A 25,786-nucleotide genomic window follows, 5' to 3' on the forward strand; every position below is an offset into this window, starting at 1 on the left:
TTCTTGGAATCCAAATCCTTGTTTTCACCCTTTTGTTTTTCACTCTCTTTTCTAAGCTTCTTCACAGACTGCACAGGGTGAAGCAAGTGTTTAAGAATTAGCTCATTCTTACACTCGGCTAAAGAGCCAGGGTCAAAGGCCCTGCAGACAGAGCAATCTACTGAGAAGTGTTTCTGCTCTAGGCTCATCATAAAGCAGAACACTGGTGAGTATCCTGATGCAGAATATTTGGACACACATGTGGTGCATTTTTTGAGGCTTGTTTTCCCATTGTACAGTACCAAACACAGACACATACTGTAACTAAGATAACACTAGAACAGCAACAATAATAACAGTAAGTTATACCACACTAAAAAGAATCTGTAAATATAAGCATTCATCAAAGCAGTGGACCTGCCCCCTTTGAATAAGTATGCATGCATGCATGTGCAGCCACACACAGTCTGAAACAGCTGTAGAGAAAAGCTGTGTGAGAAATGTGAGAAAGGTGTACAAAAATGAAAATAACCTAGAGAACTAAATGGCAAGAAAGGCCAGTGGAGGCACTGAAGGAACTCTAATAAAAGTTTTTTTTTTTTTTTAAGATTTAAAAGTTAAACTGGAAAATATGTGAAATTCAAAAACAAAGCACTAAGATTTGCCCAAGATCTGTCCATAAGTAATGGTAGACAAAAGATCTGAGGAGAAGAGCTACCCAAGCGGATTATGAGGGGGCAGTTTTAAAGGAGCCTGAGGCTACAGCACTGGCAATGCCAAGTCAGATATAACAAGTATATCAATAACCAGCCAGTCAGATTGGATGGACCAAATGGACAGGATTACAACTTTAAGCTTGGAAAGTGAGAGAATTCACATGAAGCAGTTCACCTATAGTTTAGCCTGCTTCTGATCTACAACTACCTAAAATTTTCTTAAATAAAGAAATCGAGGCATTCAGCTGTGGCACTGTCTGTTCACTGGTTAGCATCTAATAAATGAAGGTTAACAGATTTTTGTAATGAAATCAAACGTATCTCTTTAGCATTACCCAAACTTACCACAGCTCCTTGCTTCACACAGTAACCACACTTGATGATTGCCTGATCTGAAGCAGGTTTCCCCATTAAATAAGGCATCTGAGATTGTGAACGTTTCAGATTACTTTTGTCACTGTCTTGACAGTCACATCCCTCTTGCTGAAAGAAAAGAAAAATCATAAGAATTAAGAGGTCAGTAACTACTCACTCATTCTGTAACTTACTAGTCTAAATGAAAAGTTGTAGATTTATGATTTGCTGACTAAAGTTGTAGATTTATGATTTGCTGACTAAGAACCCTACTCATCTGCACTGTATTCCTGCAGGCATACTAACTACCCAAGCTCATTTGGGAATCCAGCAGTGCAAAATAATTAATTTATATTTTACAGCTTTTCAAACTATAGTAATGTAGAATTCACAAGAAACAATAAACAGACATTTATTTTTACTTACAAAAAACACAGGCTAATAAATCAGTATTATAATCTTAAGTAAAAAAAAATTGTGAAAAGTAGCTCAAATCATGAAGCATAGCAAATGGTTTATCAGGGCAAGGTTATCGTAGGAAAAAATCTATAAATTACTAAATAATATCCATGTCTATATGCCATACTTACAATATTCTATGCAGGAGTTTTTGCAATGTTGCCATCTTATTTCTTTTAAAGGCCACCACACTTCACAGCCAATGAAAGAGTTTTGCAAAAAAAACTATGCACACAGTTCTATAACAACATGCATCACATAAAACAAGTATACTAATATGTACTTTTTCTGGTTTCAAGAATCTAAACAAAACTGGATAACCAACTCGCTTTCAGTGCACATAATTCTAGCAAACATAATAGCTTTGGTGCCCAAGAAGTTATACTAGCAACGCAGCAATTTTATAAAACAAAAAAAAAAAGACTAGATAAAAAATGCTCACTTTATTTGACAAAATAAAGCTTTCAGGAATAACCCTTCTTCAGTATTCAGTCTGGTGTAATTAAATGCAGTTGATTTCATGTTTTGGTGTTAAAGCAGCAATTTTAAGCAGCATTTGAGTGCATCTGCACAGGTAGAAAGGTAATACTACAAGGGATTTTCAAGAAAATAAACATACAATAAAATTACAAAATGACATACACATCATGTACCTGTAAATCTGCCACTGTCTAGTGCTAAGAGAATCTACGGAAATGTGTACTACTGCAATGTATAGCTAAAGCTCTCTTCCTTCTATTAACGGACAGGATATTTCTACAGGTTCACGCCTAAATTATCCTGCATCATCACAACAAGAGAAGGTAAACTAACTTTGGAGAGTATTGCTGGCTGCAGTTCAGCATTTTCATTTCATAGACACCAGGCTATGATTGACACTGCAGTAATCTACCCAAGTGTTTCCAAGTCTTTATCCGCCATAGGAATAAAAACAATTTTTGGTAAATAAAAATTGTCTGGTAACATCCACATAACAAGGGAAAGGCTGCTGACTTGGTCAAGGACAAAAATCAAGTTATGATTTCTAAGGAGGTTTAACACACTGCTTCACTCACAAACTTGCTTTTGTAGGGCCACATACATCATGCCAAATCTGCACACAAATCAATAAACACAAAGCAAACCAGTATGAAAATAAACAAATCTTCATACTGATGTATTACCAACAAGATATTATTAGTATTAATGGTGAGAAGAGTCTTGGTGCATGAAACTACAGCCCAAATCACTAGAAATTTCATAACCAGCTGCAGTCTGTTATTTTTTATTCAACAGTACAATGCTGTTATAGTTGCTTCTCCCATTTGTTTTAAAACACTATATACTGTTCCCAATTGTTTTAAAAACTATATGCTGTTCCCTTCTGATAATAAAGGGCAAAGCAAAATGTTTCAGCTACTATTGGTAAAGGTTTCCCACTCACTATATTAATTATACCTCAGATGGAAAAGCATCTATACGCTACACTAATTCTATCACACTCAGCACAGCTCCTCTATCTATTAATCGTGGTGTATAAATAATAACATCTGTAGGCCATACTAATGCTACTGTGTACAGAATATGTGTAGGTTGTATAGGTTCATAGGTAAGTACTAGGCTATCTGCCTGAGGGCATCTATAAGCCTAGCCAGAATGTGTTGGCTTTTGCCGCCTCCTTAGATTAGTTCCCTGTGCCTCGATCCAGCAGAGGCACTGCAGTGATCCCCGGGGTAAATTTTCTGTTTCCCATCCACTTGTCACGGTTTCTCTTGAAGAGTGTTAGTGAGGGTCTCTGCCTAATGTAGATTGGAATCCTGTTCCAAAGCATGGGGACTCTCTGGGACAGGAATCTATCCCTCCAGCACATCCTATTTATCGTTATGGTGAAGTTTGGATCCCTAGGGCGTGTGGCTCTTGGGGATTTGTTTTTTTTTAGCTGGAGCATGTCCATTAATTCTGGGTTGGGCATGGCATTGTATGTCAGGCAGAGATCACCTCTGAGTAAGCGGTATGCAACCGAGTACAGCTGGAGTTTCTTCAGTCGAGCTGCATAGGGAATATGTTTGAGGCCAGTAATCCTCTTGGTGAGGTACTTCTGTGGTCTTTCCAGCTGTTGCAGGTGTCTTGTAAGGTACCTCCAAAATGGGGCTCTAATAACTCTATGATGGGTCTGATGAGTGATGAGTAGAGGGGCACAATAACCTCTTTTCTTCTAGATGCGAACCCTTTTGTGATTAGGTGGGCCACATAGAAGGACTTTCTAACCACCTTGGCAATATGATTATCAAAGGAGAGATTACTATCTACTTGGGTCCCCAGATCCCTTATTACATTTTCTGTATTCAGGGGACTACCACATATGTGGTAGCTCGCGGGTACTTTTTTTTCCCAAAGGGGATGTCTATGCACTTTTTGGCATTTAGCTTGAGCCCATGATTTTGACAACAGGTATCCTTCTCAGTGAGACCCTTCTGGAGGATGTCTGTATCAGCTGGAGAGTCAATTATGGCCCCCAGTTTGCAGTCATCTGCGAACTTGGTTAGCCATAGTCCTCCTGTGCTTGCCTGTACCTCTGAGAAGTATATACCAAACAGGAGGGGTCCCAGGACTGAGCCCTGGGGGATGCCTCTTGTAACTGGTTTAGAGTCAGACCTACAGCCTGCAACTCTTTTATTTTATTTATTTACATTTACTAATCGGGAATGTGCTGCTGGGAAACACCATTACAATGGGGTCCTGGGGAGAAAACACATCCAGGTAAACTATGCGCTGCATTCAGTAATATACTAGAAAACAATAAAAAAAATGGGATTCATTAATGCCTACACTAAATATACACTGTTCTGAGTGAACAAACAAAATAAGCGTAACTCATACCTTCTTCCTCCTATTTTTATTTTTCCTACTGATATTCTTGCAACCTTAAATATTTTATTTTATTTTACATTTGTTGACAGGGAATGTATGACTCAAATAAAGTCCTTTATCAGCGGACACTCGGGGAGAAAAACGCCACATAGTTCAACAATTAAACATAACATAGAGTAACACAGCTCAAAATAGTTCAACAATTTAAACATAATATAAAGTAACATGGTAAATTAAAAACACATTCAGTAGTCACAAAAAGTTTACAAGTCTTAGAACAAAAGGGAATAACAGCAAGAGCAAGCATATTCAGTAGTCACAACAGTTTACAGGTCTTGAAAGACAAGGAGATAACAGCAGGAGCATAGGAAGTTACATAAAAAAGGAGAGGCGCTAAAGTATTTATACTATGCTTTACATTAACAGAGGTAGCAGCTCCACATGTACTTGTAGATTTGGAGATAAGGAAGAGAGTTTAGAGGTAGCTAGAGGGGATGGAAATAGAGTACGCTGAGCAGGGGACACAGGGTGAATATAGGGGAGAAGACTAAGGAATAAAGGGATAGATGGTTGCAGTTTAAGATGGATGTAGTCAGGGAGGGTGCGTACAGTGGCAGATCCAATTCTTTTTAAAATATTCTTTGGTGGCTGATTTAAATAGTTTAGGGTTTGTGCGGGTCCTGATTTCAAGTGGGAGTTTGTTCCATGCAACAGACGGGTGGTAGCTACAAGTGTTGCACCCTGTTTTTAACTTGGGTTTGTGGAACTTTAACAGGGCTTGGGATGAGCTTCGGAGATGTCTTGTAGGGGAACAATGGGAGATGAAGGATGATAGAGCTGGACAGAAAGAAAGCTGGTTGATACAGAATGGAGTGTGTGATTTGGAGCTGTGAATGGAGAAGCAGGTGTGGTAGTTCAAGCAAGTTCAAGTATTTTAGGGATAGACAGTGGTAGGATTTATAGGGTTGGCGAGTTGCAAATCTTGCTATCTTGTAAGTCGACAGGAGTTGAGATTTGTGAGTATTTGGGAACAATATTTTAAGCAAGGTAGTAGGTAAGCATGCGAAAGAGTAATCCTGGCTTCAGTGGTTAGGAATTTTTTATTTCTATGCAGGAGTCCTAGTTTTTGATAGTTTTTTCTGATACAATGATTTGTGTGTACATCAAATTTTAGTTGATCATCAATGGTAACACCAAGTAGTTTTGTGCTGGTTTCAACTTCAATTGGAATATTGTTTAGGGACATTATGGAGAAGGATGATTTGATGTGGTTAATAGTTTTAGGTAAGAGTAGCAATTTTGTCTTTTTTGGGTTGATGATGAGCTGGTTATTTGACAGCCATGTCTCTACTGAGTTAAATGATGACTGCGTAACTGATAGGAGTGCAGAGAGTGAGTTGGCAATAGTAATGACTGTAGTGTTGTCTGCGTATTAGACAATGGTAGACTGACGGCAAGAGGAACACAGTAAGTTGGTGAAGATATTAGAGTAGTGGCCCAAGAATGGGCCCTTGGGGGACACAAATTCTTACAGGAAGAGGAGTAGATGGTGCACAGTGCCATCTCGCAGACTGCAGTCTGTCAGTGAGGTAGCTGGAGAACGATGCAACTGTATCAGGAGAGGAGTTAAGTTCTGTTAGTTTGTTAAGCAGCAGAGAGTGAGAGCCAGTGTCGAAAGCCTTAGAGAGATCAAGGAATAGACAAGAGATAAGATTATGATCATCTTTAGCTAGAGTAATGGTGCTGAGGAAAGATAGTAGAGCTGTGGTGGTACTATGCTTAGGTCAGAAACCATGATGTGTAGGAGTGAGCAGTTTTTCATGTAAGAGAACTTGCTTGGGTACACATTTCTCCAGAACTTTAGAGAGAGAGAGGGGAGAGGATAGCAATATGTCTGAAATTGGAGATGTCTAAGGAGTTACCTCCTTTACGAATAGGAAGAGTGTAGAATTGTTTCCATCGAGGATGAGTCATAAAGGTTCATGTACACTTAGTTTAATCTTTCTGGTGACTAGGAAGCACAAAAAATGTGGGAGGGATTTTCTTCAATACAGATCATATACAATAAGTGTATTTAGTATATACTTAGAGCAGCTATTAATGAATCTGGCCCAAACTCTAGAGCAATAACTCAGTACATACAATAGTAAATGAAAAACAATCACTACACACACAAAAAAAAAAAAAAAATATATATATATATATATATATATATATATATATATATATACTATAGTACATGGAATATTAATAACAGAAACATTTAATACAATTCTTCTGTAATAAGATAAAGTTTATACATCAGATACATTAACAAATAAAATTAATGGAAAACTGGAAAAGCAACCAATTATGGTCAACCATGAGTAAGATTTTTACAAGAAGTCTATCATGAGTACAAAGACAGTAAAAAGTAAATATAGTAATAAAGATATTCAGTCTTTCAGAAACACACCCAGTAATCATCTCAAACAAACATACAATGTAACTGCTTTGATACTCCTGATAACTTCCATACTAAACCACAGCACTCATTCAAATCCAACCACTGTACCTACATACGAATGCCTCAGTCACAAATCTAGTTTTGCAGCAATATCTTATAAACACTTTTGCACATTAATAACGTTTTTTCACATTCTATCCTTTTCTTACACGGCATCAGAATTCCAAATTCCTCACAACCAAGTTCATTCCCCCATTTTCCAATTCTGCTACATTTGTCGCTATTTTAATTCACTAAGCTTTCCCAGTTAGCCATTTTATTACCCAACCCATTCTTGGTTTTCATTATTCAGGTCTAGGTTCACTTACCAAATTGAAAAATCGTGAACAGCTAAACCGCGAATGGGAAACAGCTAATATGGACATTATCGAATGACTTCTATGAAAATAAATGCATAAAAAGGCCATAGTCAGGCAACATCATGCACAAAACCAACTAAAGTGGGGGGATTTGTCCCCCATGCCCCCCTAACTATATAGACCAACACTGAGATCGCACTACAGTGGGGAATAGGGCAAATTTACAAGGATTCCCTTCACTTACCTTATGTGTTGCATTACTTACTGGTTGTTGGCCAACCATGGTCATCTCATGTTGATTTTCGTAAAAGTCATCATTTGGTAATGTCCGTACTCACTATTGCTTGTTTGCAGTTTAGCTGTTCATGCTTTTTTCAATTTGGTAAGTAAACATAGCCCCCATTATTCTCACTAACAAATGACTATATTAGTAATCATTCTACTAACTACACTGTTATGAATACCGACTTCAAACTGTTGTTGCTTTGTTTTCAAACTGCAAATAGACTGTATGTGTGTGTGCGCGCATGTGTGTGTTATTAATTATATTTATTTTCTGTTACTGTCATGTATCTCTTCTATTTTTGTGACCAGTAGTGCCTGGAAAGGGTCAATGGTTTAATGTACTTAACCAGTTACATAAATAAATAAATAGGAAGATGTGGGTGATTTAGATATGAAGGACATAATACAAACAGCAGGTGATGAAATAAAGAGAAGAAGAAGAAGAATTATAGAAGTAAATATTTCTAAGGGGTTCTCCAGTCAAAAGCACATACTGAAAGCAGTGTTTAAGTGAGAATTGTCTAAGAAAACATGTCTTTATATAAAATTCACATATAACAAAGCAATTTAAATGGAAATCATATGAAGGAAAAGAGTGTACTGAGGAGAAAAGGAAATGCAAGTCAACAAGTGATAACTGCAGATGCAAATATGACTCACCAGAAGCTTTTTTTTTAATTCATGCTCAAATGCTACAGCCTTACGGGTATACCTCAGGTTATAGGGCAAATGGGATCCAAGGTTCTCCCATATATACAGAGTAGAATGCACTAGCATACTTGTTTTTTGGTTGAATGGATATGAAGTCTATCCACCAATGAACAGGGATAGTGATTTTCCATTTTTCCAGGAAAAAAAAATACTGGACTCGCTCAGCTCTGGAAAAACACAGGATTTTCATGGAATTTGGCATTTCAGGTCACAAAACACAGCCGCGGTGGTGCAGCGGTAGTGTTGTTGCCTCACAGCAAGAGGTTCTCCTGTTCGATTCTCAGCTGGAGTGCCTTCTGTGTGGAGTCTGCATGTCCTCCCCGCGGTCGAGTGGCGTTCGAAAGACATGCGTTAATGGGTGTGCCTTCATCGAAGGTTGGGTGTCGGGCTGGCAACTCAGCACCATAAAAATCTACTGCCAATCATTAGCGGACTGGAGTTCCGCTGTGGCGACCCCTAACCGGGAAAAGCCGAAAAGACAAACAGGTCACAAAACACATTCATCACAATCTATATTATTTTTTACAGTTAATACTTATAATGTTACATAAAATTAAATATCCTCGTAGAATTGAACTACACACATTATTAAGAACTTTCATCCTCTAAATGATCAGGACTAGAAGTTGAGCTTAAAGTGAGTGGCTTGGTCCCAAGATGACTTTTTTTGTTTTTAGTTTTTGATTTTCTTCAACAGTACATCTACTTTTGTAGTTTTAGTCTCAGTACTCATACTGCTGACTTTTTGCTTTACTAAGTGTTCTGTACTTAGAATATGTTTCAGTTTTGCATTTATACAGTTGTACATATACACACGAGAGAGAGAGAGAGATGCACCCCCTTCCCCCACAAAAGAACCGTTAGGAAATCATATCAACAATGAGGAGTTACATTTAAATAAAGGAACATTTTCCATTTTCATAGGATGAAATTTGGGGTTTCATTTTTGTAAAAAAAAAATCAGTGCCCGTACCAATGATCTGAGTTCTCTGGAGGTGGTGCACCACGTAAGAATGTCAAATACAAATAGGCAGTCTGAGGTGAAAAATTTTATGAGCAAATTTTAATATGGTTGAGGTCAAATGGCTGATAAACTCTGCCAATATAGTTAACGTAGGGCAAATCAGTTGTATGCATAAGCATGGTGTCCAATGTCCTGTGATAAGGCTAAATATTCTGTTATATGCTGGCAAGAGTTTCTTGTGTAAAGGAGGAGTGAGATCAGTAAAAGCCTACACTGAGTAAAAGAAAGAAAGAAAAAAAAGAAAGCAGTGCACAGAGGCAGTAGTGACAGAGGAAAGAGCAGTAAGAAAATCCTTTGCTCTACAAACTGTAGAATACTACTGACTAAATGAAATATGACTTTATACACATTTACAGAGTTTTAGCAGATATTTAATCACACATCTCAGCTTTATACACTGTATTTCTTTAATAGGATACTCATCCAGACAGATCATGTTTGTCTCTTTCGGCTTTTCCCGGTTAGGGGTCGCCACAGCGGAACTCTGGTCCACTAATGATTGGCAGTAGAGTTTTACGTGCTGGCTTGCCGGGCCTAACGCACAATCTTCAACGAAGGAATACCCATTCACGCACATCGCCACACAGAAGACGCTCTAACAGAATCGAACGGGCAACGTCTAACTGTGAGGCGACAACGCTACCACAGCACCACCACCGCATACTCATCCAGACAGATCATGTTAAAGCTACATAATAGTTGGTTTTCAATCTTGGGCCAGTTGCTCCCTTTGATAAGGCTGTGACTAGGAGTAAATAACTGATTTGGTTTTATTAGCATTTAGGTTAAGGACCCATAATGTTGGTCTGGTGATTAAAAAAAGTGACAACTGTTTTGTAGTTTAATGTGGACAGTAGAGGAGAGGACTTAAGAGGATGGTCATATCATATGGATACTAAATGTGCTGTTACTCCCCAGAATGACGGATATTATTAAAAGAACACTGCAAGGTCAATGAGGAGAGACTGGGAGATGGCAAGTTCCATCGGATAGATTGCTTTCTCTAATTAAAATATGTGGTGAGACGTTTTGCTGTACTGGAAGTAGGTCTGTATGAAGACTATGCTTACAAATTCAGAAGAGCATGCAGTGCTAAAACCCTCAGATCCAAAAAGAGTGCATCAATAAAATGGCCACTGCTAAATTTGTTGAGAATGTGATATACAGTGTAAACAGCATATATGACTTGAAACCATGCTGCATGACAAGATATGAAGTTTGAGGTGACTGAATGCTGAAAGAACTGATGGTAATCACTTACCCAGGATTTTGTAAAGTGGTGATAAGAGTTTAGTGGGCCAATAGTTACTGAAAGCTACAGAGGATCTCTATTTATAAAAAGGTATGGCTACAGCCTGTTTCCAAATGAAAGGACATACATACCTCTTCTTGAGTGAATGACTGATGACAATGGATACTGGAAAGGTGATGGACTTTGCTTCCGTCTTTAGAAGCATGAAGGTGGTGGGAACTATAGACAATGGAGAACACTAGAACTTGCATAACTGTGGGTCTGTACTACCAATTGATATTATAAGAGTTCTAATGCTCTTTAGAATCTGCCCCCCAGTACTGTACTGCTTTTGGAACAATACTCACAGTGTCTCCACTGTAAAAGACATATGTATAGACCATCACAGTTGTGAATTAGTCACAAATCACATTTCTGTTCAGCTTGAATAAGGCTTTTTTTTTTTTTTTTAAACAAATATACCTGAATTCACCTCAGCAAGGGGGATTAGCATAGCACTTAAGCCTCAAAACTAGTGTCTCAAATGAAATGTATATTAGTGTTTTAACATATGGCTGTCCTGCGGAACAGCATTAACTAACCATGGCAGAAACTACTCCAGATGCTGCCAATTTGTCTTTAAAATTAGTAAGAAACAGTTTTGACTAGGTGTGGTGGTACTCAACACAGAGGTACACAGAAAATTCATCTATTTTGGTCTATTATTTCACTACTTTAAAATTTTGTGATGATATTGAATGAAGTGACCAGTTAAAGGCTGTTGTCTTCATTTTAACAAAGTATGTAAGAAACAACCCGAGTGTAGTTATAGCTTTTTAACTTGGGACAAATGCATATAAATGTTAAATGTAACTACATTCCCAATTACAATTTTAATTCCCAAGATGCTAAAATGATATGTGTTTTTAACTTTGTTAGGATAGTAGTATTAGCCTCCAGCTTGTATTCAACACATTGCATTATTTCAACCTGCTCAGTAAACATAAGGTAGACTTTAACTGTAAAAGAAGAAGGATGAGTTCCTTGAAGATACTTAACATTACAGGTGGGCATGCTAATGCTGGCTCAGGCTCTTGCTCCTGCCTAACGAGCCAAGCTATTTCAGGCTGCATTTCATGCGTCTTTTTTTTATTCAGACAGGACCTGCAGATTGTGGGCACCTTCTGTTAGGTCCAGACACATCTGACAAGCTTTGCGGTTAGCTGAGACTGCAGTGAGGATGAAGCTAGCGATGCATTGCAAAGAAAATACAAGTTGATAGAAAGTGCAACTTTTTAAAAAAAGAGAGAAGACAATCCATTTGTAGTAGCTGAGGATCACATGGTCACGTGAAAGATTTGTGGTTTGCTTCACTGCTGTTGGTTTCGCAGAAAGATGTTGAGAATATGGCCACAAACGTTTGATCTCTCGGAGAAAGGAACCTAGTTGACTTCAGGGCTGGCCCTTGGTTGTGCTTTTGTTTTTGGACAGAGGCATGTCCTTTTGTCCTTTAAATACACAGACATTGTCTTTGGGGCAGTTAATTCAAGTATTTGCTTCTTACTACTGATTGGTTTTCCATGACTTTTATCACTGTGCACCTACATTTCACGGCTCTAGTGGAACTCTCCTGCAAAAAAAAAAAAAAAAAAAAAACAGACTACACAATATGCAATTGGAAAGCAACTAAGTAAAAGATTAGAACAGTTATTCTAGTTTTGTTGTGCTTTTTCCCCCCATCAGTCTGTGGCCAGGTGTATGTGTACAACTGTGTATGTATGTCTGGCCAGAAAGTGTACAGAGCGAGATGTGTTTACATTTGCATGTGTTTAAAGCCATACATATGATCATGCTATACGAGTTATATTTCTTTAAGGGTTGATTTGTGTTTTTACCATTTTACACTGACTCTGAAAGAGCACCTTTCTTTGCCCTAACACCTGCCTGTAGGTGACAGAAATTGCATTCCAGTCCCATGTTAATGGCAGCGCTGGTTTCCAGTAAAGCTAAATCTGAACTTTGTTACCTTATGAACTTCTGCTCATCTGCATAAATACTGTAAGCCACAGACACAGTGAACTGCAACCTTTGGTCAGATCAAGCAATGGAGGATTTTGTTTTACTATTACTAATCGGTGACATATGACATGTCAGCGAGAGAATAGTGTATGTGCCTGTGAGCAACAAGTTCAAGGACATAATTACTGTCTTTCATTTTCTTTACTTTTAAATAAGCAGTAGCAATCTGTTTTAGTCATGGAGGCAGGTAGGCTTTATGTGGAGGCAATTTCTCATTAGGCTGGTTTCTTAGGAGTAGAGAAAGAGAGTACGTGTGTAAATATCTCTATATCTCTAACCAACTCCTTCAGTGCCAAAACAGAGGAAAGAACACAAGTAAAAATCCAAAACTTCTTTATTAAAATAGCAAAGTTAAGTGCTTTATTTCCATATGACAATTCCTGGAACTTCTTCAGACCTAACAGTAGGATACTAAAAACATTTTTATACTGTTATAAAATCACATGACACAACCTAATTAGCCAATAACAAATAATTAACTGGCTAGCTGTTTCAGCTTTTAAATTGAAGAAATACAAACTAAATCATTTAATCCAGGAAAGCAAGTGGCATCTAACTTAATTTGCCATATTAATTCACTTTTGGCTATTTGCTCATCCACCACATACCACCGGGAATCATATAAATGATTTGATGTAAAACAACAAAACAAAGCACATGTTCTGCATTATGTGCTATATGTCTAAACACAGTATTTATTTTGGACGGTGTACTGGTAGTATTGTCGCCTCACAACAAGAGTTCTCCAGTTCGATTCTCGGCTGGGGTGCCTTCTGTGTGGAGTCTGCATGTCCTCCCTGCATTCGTGTGGGTTTCCTCCCACAATTCAAAGACATATGTCTAGAGTGTTTCTCTCCGGTCATCTGCCGAAAATTGGCTTTGTTCCAAGTCGGACTTTCCGGGTAAACAAATGTTGAATAATAAAATAAAATTATGATTCTTAACATCCAAAACATGCTCATAAATCCTGTTCCTGAGCTTCCTGCTCATCATACCTGCATAGAAAGCAGGACATGAGTAACAACAAGCCAGGTAAACCATCCGGTTTGAATCACTGGAAAAATGACCAGTAACTTTAAGCTGAACACACCTTTTTACCTATAACTACATAGGCCACAGTGGCCATACTTGAAAATGTCCATTTTTTTGTAACTATTGTTACTCCTGAAACCCCATTCCAAGTAAATTCTTAAAAGATTTATCTCTTCAATAGATAACTGGTTTATCATGCAGTTTATCCATCAGAGTGGCATTAGAATTAAAAAACAGGCCAATTCCAGAAAAGGCAATCAGCTATAATAGCATTATCAACAGTAAAATTTGTAATAAATAATTTAGAATGTTTGTATAACTCATTCTTTCTATTAGCTGTTATCTCATGAAAAGTCTTTGGACCATTATTAGTTAATGCAGGTTTACAAACACCATTAAACCTTTTGGTAATCACTTCATTTTTTTACCTCCGGTACCATGGCCAAGAGGTATACTTCTCATAAACATATCAGTGACCATTTCACATTCAGTCTTAAACATATTGTTATCTGATGTAATCTGCGCCAATCATACCAACTGTCCCTTAACAACAGCCTTTTTCTGGTGGCGAGAATTCCAACTATCAAAGTGCAAATAGTTGTTGGAAATAGTGCTCTATCGATAGAAGTAAAAAAAAGCCTTTTTCATATTTTTGACCAATTCAATGTCTAAGTTAAGAAATGTAGTTAAAATCAAATTTGCATGTAAATTTCAAAAAATTCAGCTGTAACGTGTATACACCAAACATTCTTTATACATACTATTATACAAAAAGTGATGTTCCTAACAGGCCATAACTAGGTTGGCAAAGGAGCATGCTGCCCGCAGAGCCACACCAGTGACCTGTTGGAAGTAGTTATCGAAGGAAATGAAGTTATTCTTCAGGACGATATCTGTAAAGGCTACTACTGTATTTATTGTATCTTGTTGCAAATCACTGATTATCATAAGTTGTTCCTCAAACCAATTAAGCTCTTGGTCATGCAGAACAACAATGAATAAGCTGGCATCAATGGTAACAAAAATGCCATCATTAGAAAACCTAAAATCATTGATCTGACTTAAGAAATGCTAGGAATCTTTGCTAACATAAGACAGTTTGTCTACAGACCCCTTCAAAATAAAATCCAAATCCTCAGCAATAAAACTGTGATGTGCATCAACAATCAGCCTAACAGGAGGATTTCCCAAATCCTTAAGCACTTTTGGAAGATCAAAACATCCAACAATAAATGGTTTTGTATTAGACATATATTCAAAGTCTTTCAAAGATAGCTGACCCTGCAAGTGCATATCCATGAGTTCACTGTCAATCCTATGAAATGCAGTAAAAATCTATATATGTAAAGATATATGAACATATAGAGATACATGCACGCTGCTCATATACTCTCCACCTTATGAGCTCTGTCTCTGCTCTTAACTGGCACCAAGAGCCAGCCAAGCCAGACCCTTAGCTCAGCTCTGGCTCTTTTCTTTCTAAAAATCCTGGTTTCCCACCTCTACATAATATAAAGTAAACAGTGTCTATATGATCTTTTGGGTGGGGTTAGTCCATTTGACTTTAGTTGCCTCATGTCCTACATTACTGCTCAGACTTTCAATATGGAAATATTGTAATTTAAATAAGTAAAGAAAGTGAAAACTGCTTACATCTGTTAAGTCAAAAAGTAGTTGTGGATGGGGTGCAGTGAGTTAAAAATGTAAGTTTTAGCTTTCTTTAATTCCCAAAATCTGTTGTACTTGAATACATTTTTCAACACAAAAATTACTTCCTTAAGAAATGTTACTTCCTTGAAACCAAAAATAAAGTTATAATGTCCATACATAAAATAAACACACTGACTATGCACTCCTTCAGTCTCCAGGGAATTATCAGAATGTTACTTAGGAAGCTGTCAGTATACTCTGACAGCTACACAAAAACACCAAGCTCCATTGTTGGCACCAGTCTGTGCATGTTGCTTGCCAGGCAACAGATTGTACATTACTTGAGTACAGCATGTAAACTGGTTATCTACCTCATTATCTGAAAGATGGAGGACAGGGAATTATCACAACTCAGGTGAAAAGCATTTGATGACAAGCATTCCAAAACATCTTCAGATCCGATGCATATGTACTCTGTTAGATCATGTAGCAGAACTTTTTATTTATTTTTCTTCAATAGATCATGGCATACTGGCAGTCTCCAATCTGCTGGCATTTAATAAGGTCAGTGTTCAGTTTGTTCTTATGGCCATCTACAGCTGGACTTCAGCTGGTGAAAGAATTTTGAGCTCAAGGATAATCCAAAGAAGGTTAACTGCTTTGATCACCACTTTCACAGGGAGACCAAATTATTTCGGATAGAAAGGAAGGTGCAGTTGAAATGGTTCACACATCATTCAATGATACTGTGAATAGATTACTCAGAACTTGTTATATTGCTGAAAAAGCACAATGCACAAGGTTTTCATATTGTTGATCAACTGCAAACAGCAAAACTTTAGAGGCTGTCACTGATCATGTTAGACATATCTCCACATAAAGCAGTACTCTGTGTAACACTGGTGAGAATTGAAACCAAAGTACTTTACCAAGAACCCATATTGCTTCTGACAGTGAAAATTATGATTTAAGGAAGGCCACACAGCTGGACTAGTTGACGGTTATTTTTGTCTGTGACTTTCTTCCAGTCTCTGTTAATATCTCCCAGAATAATAAGTTAGGTACTGATATTTGATGTGAGCCAGCAAAGAGATTTGCCTACTATGGCTTAAATCCATACTACAGTGCAAAGGCTGGCCAGAGGGAAAAAAATACTTTACTGATCTTAATATGCACTAACATGGCTTCATTTTTTGACAAAGAAATTTGTTATTTAGACAGACAGTAGATGAGGTTACTCTTACAGGAAATAACAACTCCAACTGCTCATTTATGGTTTATGTAGGCCCGATAGCATACTCTGTGGTAAAAACTCAGAGACTGTCACCACATTGTAACCAAGTCTCTGATATAGTAAGTATATCTCTGTATGCAGCCAGTCATCAACAGTTGATTCTAGAGTGATATTTACACTCTCCTAGGTTTATGGTGGTCACCACCAAAATACAAGTGAAAGGTGAGAGTGTATGTAAGAATACTGGAGTAAAAGATATTTGTATTTTCTAGTGGTTTTTTTTCCATACAAGTTGTAAGTATTTGACTAAACTAGCTTGATGACACACTGATTAAGGCACAAATGAGCAAGTTGGATGAGCCATCTCAGAGTGGAGCTAACAGAGCTTGTCATTATATATGCGTGTTATAGCACGAAGATGAGGGTGCATACAAGTAGAAATACCGTTAATAACTAGAGGTAGACAAATGCAGCCTGTGTGGCATTCTTCTACTAGCTATATACAAAATGAAACTGATTGACAAAGCTGTTGTGGATGGAGACGCTATGGATACATAATGTAACATTGTTTAGCGTGGGAAGGTGAATAGACAGTAAAGGCTACTTGGGCTAAACCATCTGGGCACTTGCACCTTAACACCTCTCTAAAACTGTCAGTCTTCACCAAGACCATGAGACCATGTGCACATAAAAGACGGCTAGTTAATACTAATCAATCATGTATAAGCATGTATCTGTACAAGGAAGAAATAGACAGCAGCAGCATCCCGAGGAGTTAGCAATGACAGAAGATTTTACACAGGTAAGGATTGCTACAGAAAAGACTGGCTTTTTACACCACGCTGTCCAAAACATCAGAGTTCTCAGTGCAGGCAGGCACAGAATTCATACTACAGTTGTAATCTTCCTAGCACTGTCCACAACTGTAGAATATCCAAATCAAATGACCTTCCTCAAAAGACATTCATTATGTAATACTGACACAACACTGTTTTTAGTACATTACTGCAGCACTTAATCTACAGTTATGGTAGACTCAATAGTCATTGACAGAAATACCCAGGTACTGATTACACTTTTCCTCTTCTATTTTTGCTCATTAAAATTCATACAAAATGACATCAGTGCATAAAAACCAGAGCTATGTTTGACAGCATTAATGTGGACAACTAGGGTTTGTTTTTTTGTGGAAAGGTTTTAACAAATTGAACTGGAGTTGCCTAATAACCTTTGATAAAATAATCAAAACAGAAAAATGATGAAATCTACAACTAGCAATTATACGCAATGTACTCACCATAACTAGGCATCTGTGCTACCCATTTTCATTCTTCCTCACTAAAGGGAACGGATCCAATCCTCTAATCTGACTCGGCCACATATACTAGATATCAGATCCAGCTCTCCAGATCCTCAGTCTGCCATAATGCTCTACTCCATCTCCATTGCCTCAGATCGAGTTTGCTGCTAAATCTCCAAGTTTTTCAATAAAAAAACAGGATACACAGAAATAAAGACAGGGCTCAAACCTGGAATGGTAGATTCCAAACACAGTCCAACAGGTTCAACCAGAAGCAAAAAAAAGAAAGGATGCGAGGGAAGGTGAGGAAGAATGAAAATGGAAAACACAGATGCCTAGTTATGGTGAGTACATAACTTATAAATCTGATGTTGTCCTTTTCATTCTTCCTCACTAATGGGACAGAATCCCCTAACTATGTAAACCTTGGGTGGCCCTCATTGAAGGATATTCTAGCACACTGTCAAACCAAAAGATTTCTGGAAATTATGTCGAATTTTGTAGTGTGAAAAAAAGGTATGAGCTTTGGACCACGTGGCTGTGCACAAATGTCAACAGAGGTCCTTGACCAAAAGGCTGATGAAGTAGCCAAGGATCGAGTTGAATGAGCTCGGGGAGGTCTTGGTAGCATGAAGCCTTTTTGAGAAAAAATTAATGAAATGCAGTCTGTAATCCATTTGGCCAGGGAAGCTTAGAAACAGATTGACCGAGGCGATTTGAGGAAAAGAATATGAAAAACTGATCTGACTTTCTAAACTGTTTTGTCCTGTTGAGATACAAATGTAGCTGTCTATATACATCAAGGAGATGTAGCATGTACTCTCCCTTACTAGAAAAATTTGAAAAAAAGACTGGTAAATTAATGGACTGGTTGATGTTATTTCCAGAAGCCACCTTCGGCACACAAGAAGGGTTAGCCCGCGCAGAAACTCTATCTTTATGAAAAATAATGTAAGGGGGTTTCGCTAAAACAGCCTGGACTTCAGAAATTCTTTTTGCTGAAGTTATTGCTACCAGAAAAAAAAAATTTTCCATGATAGAAATTTTACGTCATTTGTCTGATGATTCAAAAGGTTTCTAAGTTAAACATTGAAGAACTACCGTAAGGTCCAAAGGTGGTAAGGGATCCTTTACTGTAGGGTGTGAGGAAAAAATGCCCTTCATAAAAGCTTTACATAATCTAGAAGAAGCCAGGGAGAAAGATTTAATTCAAACAACCAACAAACAGGAACCAAACGTAAGAAACCACAATGCCAAGAAATCCACACAAATCCAGAAAAGTTATTAAAATGTCAAATCTCTCTCTAGCATCTTGAAAACTATGGCTTTTAAAAGTTAGTATACACACCGACTAAAACGCACATATACATAAAACTGAAAAACATCAATTAACACAATCAAGCAATAACTGGATAAAAATAGAATAGCAATTTCCAAGTAATGTCACTATTAAGACCCTTGGGAAACAATGTTCCAAATTTAATAATAAAGACTACTTCCTTATAACATATCCAGTTTTTTAGAGAGAGGGTTAATTTTAACTTTTTCTAAAATACTACCCCTTAAGCAGCCATCATCCCTATGATGATACAAATCAAAGTGTACTGCCAGGGGACTCTTTGCCCTTATATTCTTAATGCCTCTCGGATCTTCTTGTAACCTAACCCTAAAAGTTCTCCGTTTCCCCCACATAAAACAAATTCCAATCACATTTTAAAATATATACAATTCCTTCTGTATTACAATTAAATATTTCATTAGGACTATAAGGGATATTATTAATGTATTTAATGTAAGAAAAATCTTGCACAGTATAGCTATAAACTGTCTACAAGGTATTAACCCCAATTTAGAAGGCTGCATAACCTGTGGCTGTGCAGGTAAGACAAAATGACTATATACAATCAAGTCCTTCACACTTCTCCCTCTTTTAACGGACACGATAGGTCTATTGGGCAAAAGTTTACAAAGGTCCTTATCCTGTACAAGAAAGTTCCAATAATACATAATATCTACTACTCTATCAACAAATAAATTATAAGTTGTCACAAAGAACATTTTTTGAGATGAAGTGCCCAAATTCCTATTTATGCTTATATTTGACCAAGTGTTATCTCTTCTACAGGGTATAACAACATCACATTGTCCTAAAAATAATTGATCAATAGCTGCATGAAAAGTTTAATTCCTGAATGGAAATTAGAGATTGCTGCCAACTGAAGTTTAATTGTAGAAAAACTGGCCCCTGGATTTTAAAAAGTTGCAAGAAAAGGAAGAACTGCAGAGGTTGGGGCCAAAAAATGGTTGATGTTTTGGTCAAAAGCCCAAACAGAAAACCTTTTCCATTTGCTCCAATACACGTTCTTGGTGGAAGTTTTTTGAGAAGCCAAAATAATATCACAAACTGGGGAAGACAGCTTGGACTGCCTAAGTATTAACTGGAAGTGGGGAAACCATGCAGTTAACTTGAAGGCTGGAAGTTTGGGATGTTGAATTCCTGTTGGATGAGATAGGAGATCCTGATGAGGCTCCAGTATCCATGAAGGATAACGAAGATGAGACCTTACAAAGGGGAACCAAACTTGCCGAGACCAGAAAGGTGCAATGAGGATTACTGAGCTCTTCAACCTGCTTACTTTCTGCAAGAATCTTGGAATCAGAGGAAAAGGAGGGTAAGTATAAAGGAGACCGAGGGCCAAGCATGAATTAGAGTGCCTCTCGGTGACTCTCCCTGAGGGGAGATTAGAGCAAAGTACTTGCAGCACTTGTTGAGAGGGGAGGCAAATAAGTTGTACAAAGACTGGCCCCAATGCCCGAAGATCATATTTGCTACGTACTGGTTGAGAGACCACTTGCAAGGGATCAGAATAGATCTGCTCAGTTTGTCTGCCAGCATGCTGGTTTTCCCTGGAAAGACATCGCCCATTCCCACACTCTCATGGCCTTTCTGCACAGGGGATGTGATCGGGTTCCTCTTTTCTTGTTGCTGTACCAGACTACTGACATGTTGTCTATCTGAATTGCAATAGTCCCTAGAAGGAGAGATCCTTGAAATGTCTGCAATGCTAAAAAGACTGCTCTCATCCTAGAACACTGATATGCAGTTTGGCCTCTTGGGTGGAGCCACATTCCTTGGACGGTCCTTCCCAAAAAATGCCCCTCCATCCCAGTTGAGAAGAATCCATGGTCACTGTGGCAACTGGATTCAGAAGAATGAAGGGTCTGTCCAGAAAGAGACTGTCGGACTGAATCCACCAATGAATGTGGTATATACAAATCGGGGTGAGTTTTATCTGAAAGGACAGAGGCTGATGCAGAATGGTCCGAATGGAGAGATGAAAAGTCAGCAAGTAAAGGAGAGAAGTAGTAGTGCTGAAATTGAATTAATCCTCAAGTCATAGTGAGTACCTTCATGAGGTGGACCCTGTTTTTTTTTTTTACAAAATCTCACCAAGGCGACCCTAATATACAGACTGTATTTATAAAGCATATATCATGGACAGAAGCAAGTCAAAAACAAAAAAAAAGATAGCTGGGTGCACAAGACCCAAAATAAAAAAAAGTGCCCAATCCTGTAAATGCACTGGTGCCAAGACTGGAAAAAAATGACAGTGTAGAATCCTCAAAATATGGAAACATTCCTACAATGGGGCCAGGCCCAAGGGGAGGATGCCCCCCCCCCTTGTAGAAGGAAGTAGCAGTCCACAAAAATCACAAAAACTGACAGGCCAAAGAAGAGCTATAAAGACAACAGAGTGAACAATTGAGGAGAAGAAAGAAAAGCCCAGAATTTCCAGACACAGGATACACAAAAAGGGATAAATTAGTGGAAAGAAAAATATTTCCACAGGAAAAACTGTCAGAAGCTACAAATAAAAATTTGCATTCATTAATACAACAGATTTTTGAAAAACAGTATACAGACCAAGAAACATTGAACTGTTTGGAAAAAGAAGCATCTGAGGAAGTGCGAAAATGTAAACAACAAAACCTAAATATTTCTGAAAAGTATAAAAAAGAAATATGGCATGGGAAAGAGAGAGAGATTTGATATGGTGCAATATTTATGCAAAGGAGAAAGCCAAATTAATCAATATAAAGAAGGCAGCCCCAAAGATATTTGAAGAGAAATACAGGCAAAGGCATCCAGATATGGAACATTTCACAATAAGAAAAATAATATCACAAAGATGGAATGTAGAAATGATTTAGTAAAGCAGAAGTTAAAAAAACAAAGTTGAAGTTATGGAGTGCCTGCAAAGTGAAGGATTTAATGTAGAAGGTCTAACACAGATTACTTTACAGCATGATGGAGTGCGTCCTCAAAGTAAGGAGAAGCAGGAAGATCAGGAGACATCTGAAGAAGAAATATGGATACGGAAAAGAAAAAGAGATGTAACATGGTGTAATACTTATGCAAAGGAGAAAGCCAAACTAACCAATATAAAAAGAGCAGCACCAAAGATATTTGAAGAGAAATACAGGCAAAGGAATCTAGACATGGAAAATTTTACAATACAAAAAATAAGAGGACAAAGAGGAAAAGTAGAAAAGGAGATTAGTAAAGAAGTCAAAGAAACAGAAACTGAGGTTATGGAGCACCTGCAAAGTGAAGGATTCAGTGTAGAAAATCTAATTCAGAAAGCACCACAATACGATAGAGCAATGTATAGGTGCCATATCAAAATATTTTGGAGGTTTCCACAGGAAACCAGTATAAACGTTCACTTGAAGCTAGACAGCAATGGAAGGAAAGTACAGTTGTGTACACTTACCATAAATGTAGATGTTCGAGTGTACTCGCTGTTTCAGTCATTACATTTGGGTAATCCTGCTGGCAGGTTGCCCTCAGCCGGCCTGAATTCCAAAGTCTTGGGTCCTGCGTCGGTTGCTGTCACCCCTTCCCTGACATCAGGTCTTCAGGGGTATAAAAGATGCGGCCGACGCCATTTTTTTATTTTTTCTTGACCCAGATGTCGGGTGCCCCCTAAAAGGATAGCCAAAATTTATATATATATATATATATATATATATATATAAATACATGCACCAATATAAACTTTACCTTCATCTACAAGCAAATATACCACATAGGTTGTATAAATCAGAGAAGGAAAGATAGGTTCCATCAGAAGAAAAAGGGGGATGGCGGGTTGGTAACCTGGACTGCCAACAGTGAATACACTCAAATGTCTACATTTATGCTAAGTGTACACAACTGTACTATGTTCTTCGTGTTTCACTGCTGCAGTCATTACATTTGGGTAGAGTCCCAAAGCTAAGGTTGGGAGGCTAGAGCTAAACAGCATTAGGAGCGGCCATGAGGCCCTGCAGAACTACAGTGGCAAAGCCTGCCCTGGATTTAGAGTAGAATGGCTCAAAATGAGGCAGGGTTTTTCCAAGACATAGTTGAGGTCCCATGCAGGCACTGGTGATCTCCTTGGAGGTCTTAAATTTTTGGCTCCTCTGAGATACTGCTTTAATAAGGGATGAGAAAAGATTGGTGGCTCTACACTGTAATGAACTGAAATGGCAGAGGCATGAAAAAGATAGGCCTTTGTACAGCATCTCAGTTAAGTATTGCAAAATCTGAGGAATATTTGGTACAGCTGTATCAGTTCATTGTGCCTGGTTCCAAGCACAGAATCTCTTCCATTTTCCAGCATAAGATTTTCTGGTACTAGGCCTTCTGGCTTCCAGAATGACATCCATCACAGCTTTACTCAGAGGTGTGTTTTGTATGACTACATTATTCGCCATGCTGTCAGGTTTAAAGTTCTGAGTTGGCTGTGTAGGATCTGACTGTTTTGCTGGGACAGTAGCGGAGGTATTTGAGGTAAGGTCCAAGCTGGGCATTGAGACAAGCTCCTTAGTATTTGGATACCAGTACTGGCAGGGCCAGTCTGGGGCAATCAGTATCATCCTTGGCTTCTCCTGTCTGACCTTTAGGAGTACCTTGGGGAGGAGAGGCAGAGGGGGAAATGCATATACTGACAAGTTTTTCCAGCTGAATGATAGGGCGTCCACTTTCCATGCTTGTCTATGATAATTCCTTGTGCAGAATCTTTTTAGTTGGTAGTTGTGAGGGGAGGCAAATAGATCTATGTCTGGGCATCCCCATTTTCTTGTTATCATGCTGAAGACTTGTGGGTCCAGGTGCCACTCGTGGGGATCCATGAGGTTTCTGCTTAGTTCGTCTGCCAGAGTATTTTTCCTTCCTGGCAGGAATTGTGCCTGCATATGTACTTGGTAAGTCAATGCTGTGTCCCACAAAGTCATGGCTAGTCTGCAAAGGGGGTAAGAATGTGTGCCCCCCTGCTTGTTTATATACCACATGACCGTGGTATTGTCTGTCTTTATCAGTAGTTGTCCTGGATGAAGTAGGTCCTTGAAGGCTGTCAGGGCATTTTGAACTGCTAGCATCTCTTTTTGATTGATATGTAGATGCATTTGGTTTGAGGTCCACGTGCCCTGAATGCATCTTCCTGCCATGTGGGCCCCCCAGGCATAATCTGATGCATCCGTTAGTGTCTGCCTGGCTGGGGGTAATGTGAATGGCTGTCCCTTGTTTTGGTGACAAGCCTTTGCCCACCATCGAAACTCCTGTTGCAGGCAGGGAATGAGAGTAATCATAGTTTCCAGGCTGTGGCAATGTTGAGTCCAAACACTTTTTAGGTACCATTGAAGTTTCCTCTTATGCAGTCTTGCATATGGAATTAGTAGGATGCAGGATGCCATGAAGCCCAAAGCCTGCAGAATTTTTCTTGCAGATAACTGGGCCTTTGTTTCCAACATTTTGAAATCGGTAGTCAGTTGCCTTTGTTTGTCTAGTGTGAGATAAGCCATCTGGGCAGTTGGATTTAAGCTTGCACCCAGGAATATTATCTCTTGAGAGGGTACTAGTTTTGATTTCTTTTCGTTGATTGTGTACCCTAGGAATGTTAGAAGTATTTTCACAAACGCCAGATGCTGTAGAAGAATGTCCTTGTTCTCTGCTTGAATTAGACAGTCGTCCAAGTAAGGATATATTTGTATTCTTCTTTGTCTGCAGAATGCAATTACTGGTGCCAGGCACTTTGTAAAGACCCTGGGCGCAGTAGATAAGCCAAAGGGCAGTGCAAAGAATTGGTAATGCATTGAGCCAGCCTTGAATCTGAGGTATCTTCTGCATATTTGTCTGATTGGGACATGTAGGTATGCCTCTTTTAGGTCTAAAGTTATAAGCCAAGTGTTCTTGCCCAGCATGGGCAGAAGCTGCTGCAAAGTCAACATCTTGAATTTTGGTATATCCAGGAATGTGTTTAAAATAGATAGGTCCAGTACTGGCCTCCAGGCCTTGTCCTTTCTGGGTACCAAGAACAGTCTTGAGTAAAATCCTTGTCCCTGCTCTTGCTCTGGTACTTGTTGAATGGCCCCCATGTCCATGAGGGATGAGACTTGTTTTTGTGCCTCTGCCCATTGATTTTTTGGCAGATCTGGCCAGCCGTTTGCCTTTGGCAGGGTATGGAAATGGAACTTGTACCCTTGTGACACGATATTTAGGACCCATTTGTCCTGGGTTATAATGTGCCAATTTTTTGAAAAAAGTGCTAATTTTCCCCCTAAGGGTGCTGCCAGGAGATAAGTGCTTGGTGCAGGCAGGGGGAAGTCATTGGGACTGTTTCCTGTATGGTTGTGATTTGTCTTCTCCAACTTTGGAGGTAGAAGCCCCCCATTGCTTTGAGCGGTATGAACCTTGCGCCTGGGATATGCCTCTAGGGCGTCTGGATCTGCCCCTTTGAGGTCTGTCTGACACAGGAAAGGACCGATTCTTTGTTGGCCAGTGTCTACTAAACCTAAGTGGCTGTACTTGTAAAAAAAATCTTTGACCGTTTGCATAGATTTAGCTTTGTCCTCCATTTTCTTTAACACCTCTTCTGCCTTAACACCAAACAAAGTATCATGCTGCAAAGGTGCATCTAATAATTTAACTTTAACATGATCAGGCGGATTTTGTTCTTTTAACCAAGCATGCCTCCTAATTACAGAACCTGTAACTGCGGCCCTGCAGGAGGCCTCTAAAGAATCAAACCCACAT

The 25,786-nt window shown here is 38.6% G+C and overlaps 1 protein-coding gene across 11 annotated transcripts in view; it reads right to left on the bottom strand.

Moving 5' to 3' along the window:
* The window catches only part of PLEKHA1 (pleckstrin homology domain containing A1), a 2,820,639-nt gene that overhangs the window by 412,644 nt on the left and 2,382,209 nt on the right, over window positions 1–25,786 (bottom strand). For all 11 annotated transcript variants that reach the window (XM_044056044.1, XM_044056048.1, XM_044056047.1 and 8 more), the window contains one exon: window positions 1,041–1,178. In XM_044056044.1, coding sequence (XP_043911979.1) covers window positions 1,041–1,178 — 138 coding nt within the window. The remainder of the gene's footprint in view (window positions 1–1,040; window positions 1,179–25,786) is intronic.

Source organism: Protopterus annectens, chromosome 14.part0, assembly GCF_019279795.1.
Source record: "Protopterus annectens isolate FY-2018-M chromosome 14.part0, PAN1.0, whole genome shotgun sequence".
NCBI classification, from domain to species: Eukaryota; Metazoa; Chordata; order Ceratodontiformes; family Protopteridae; genus Protopterus; species Protopterus annectens.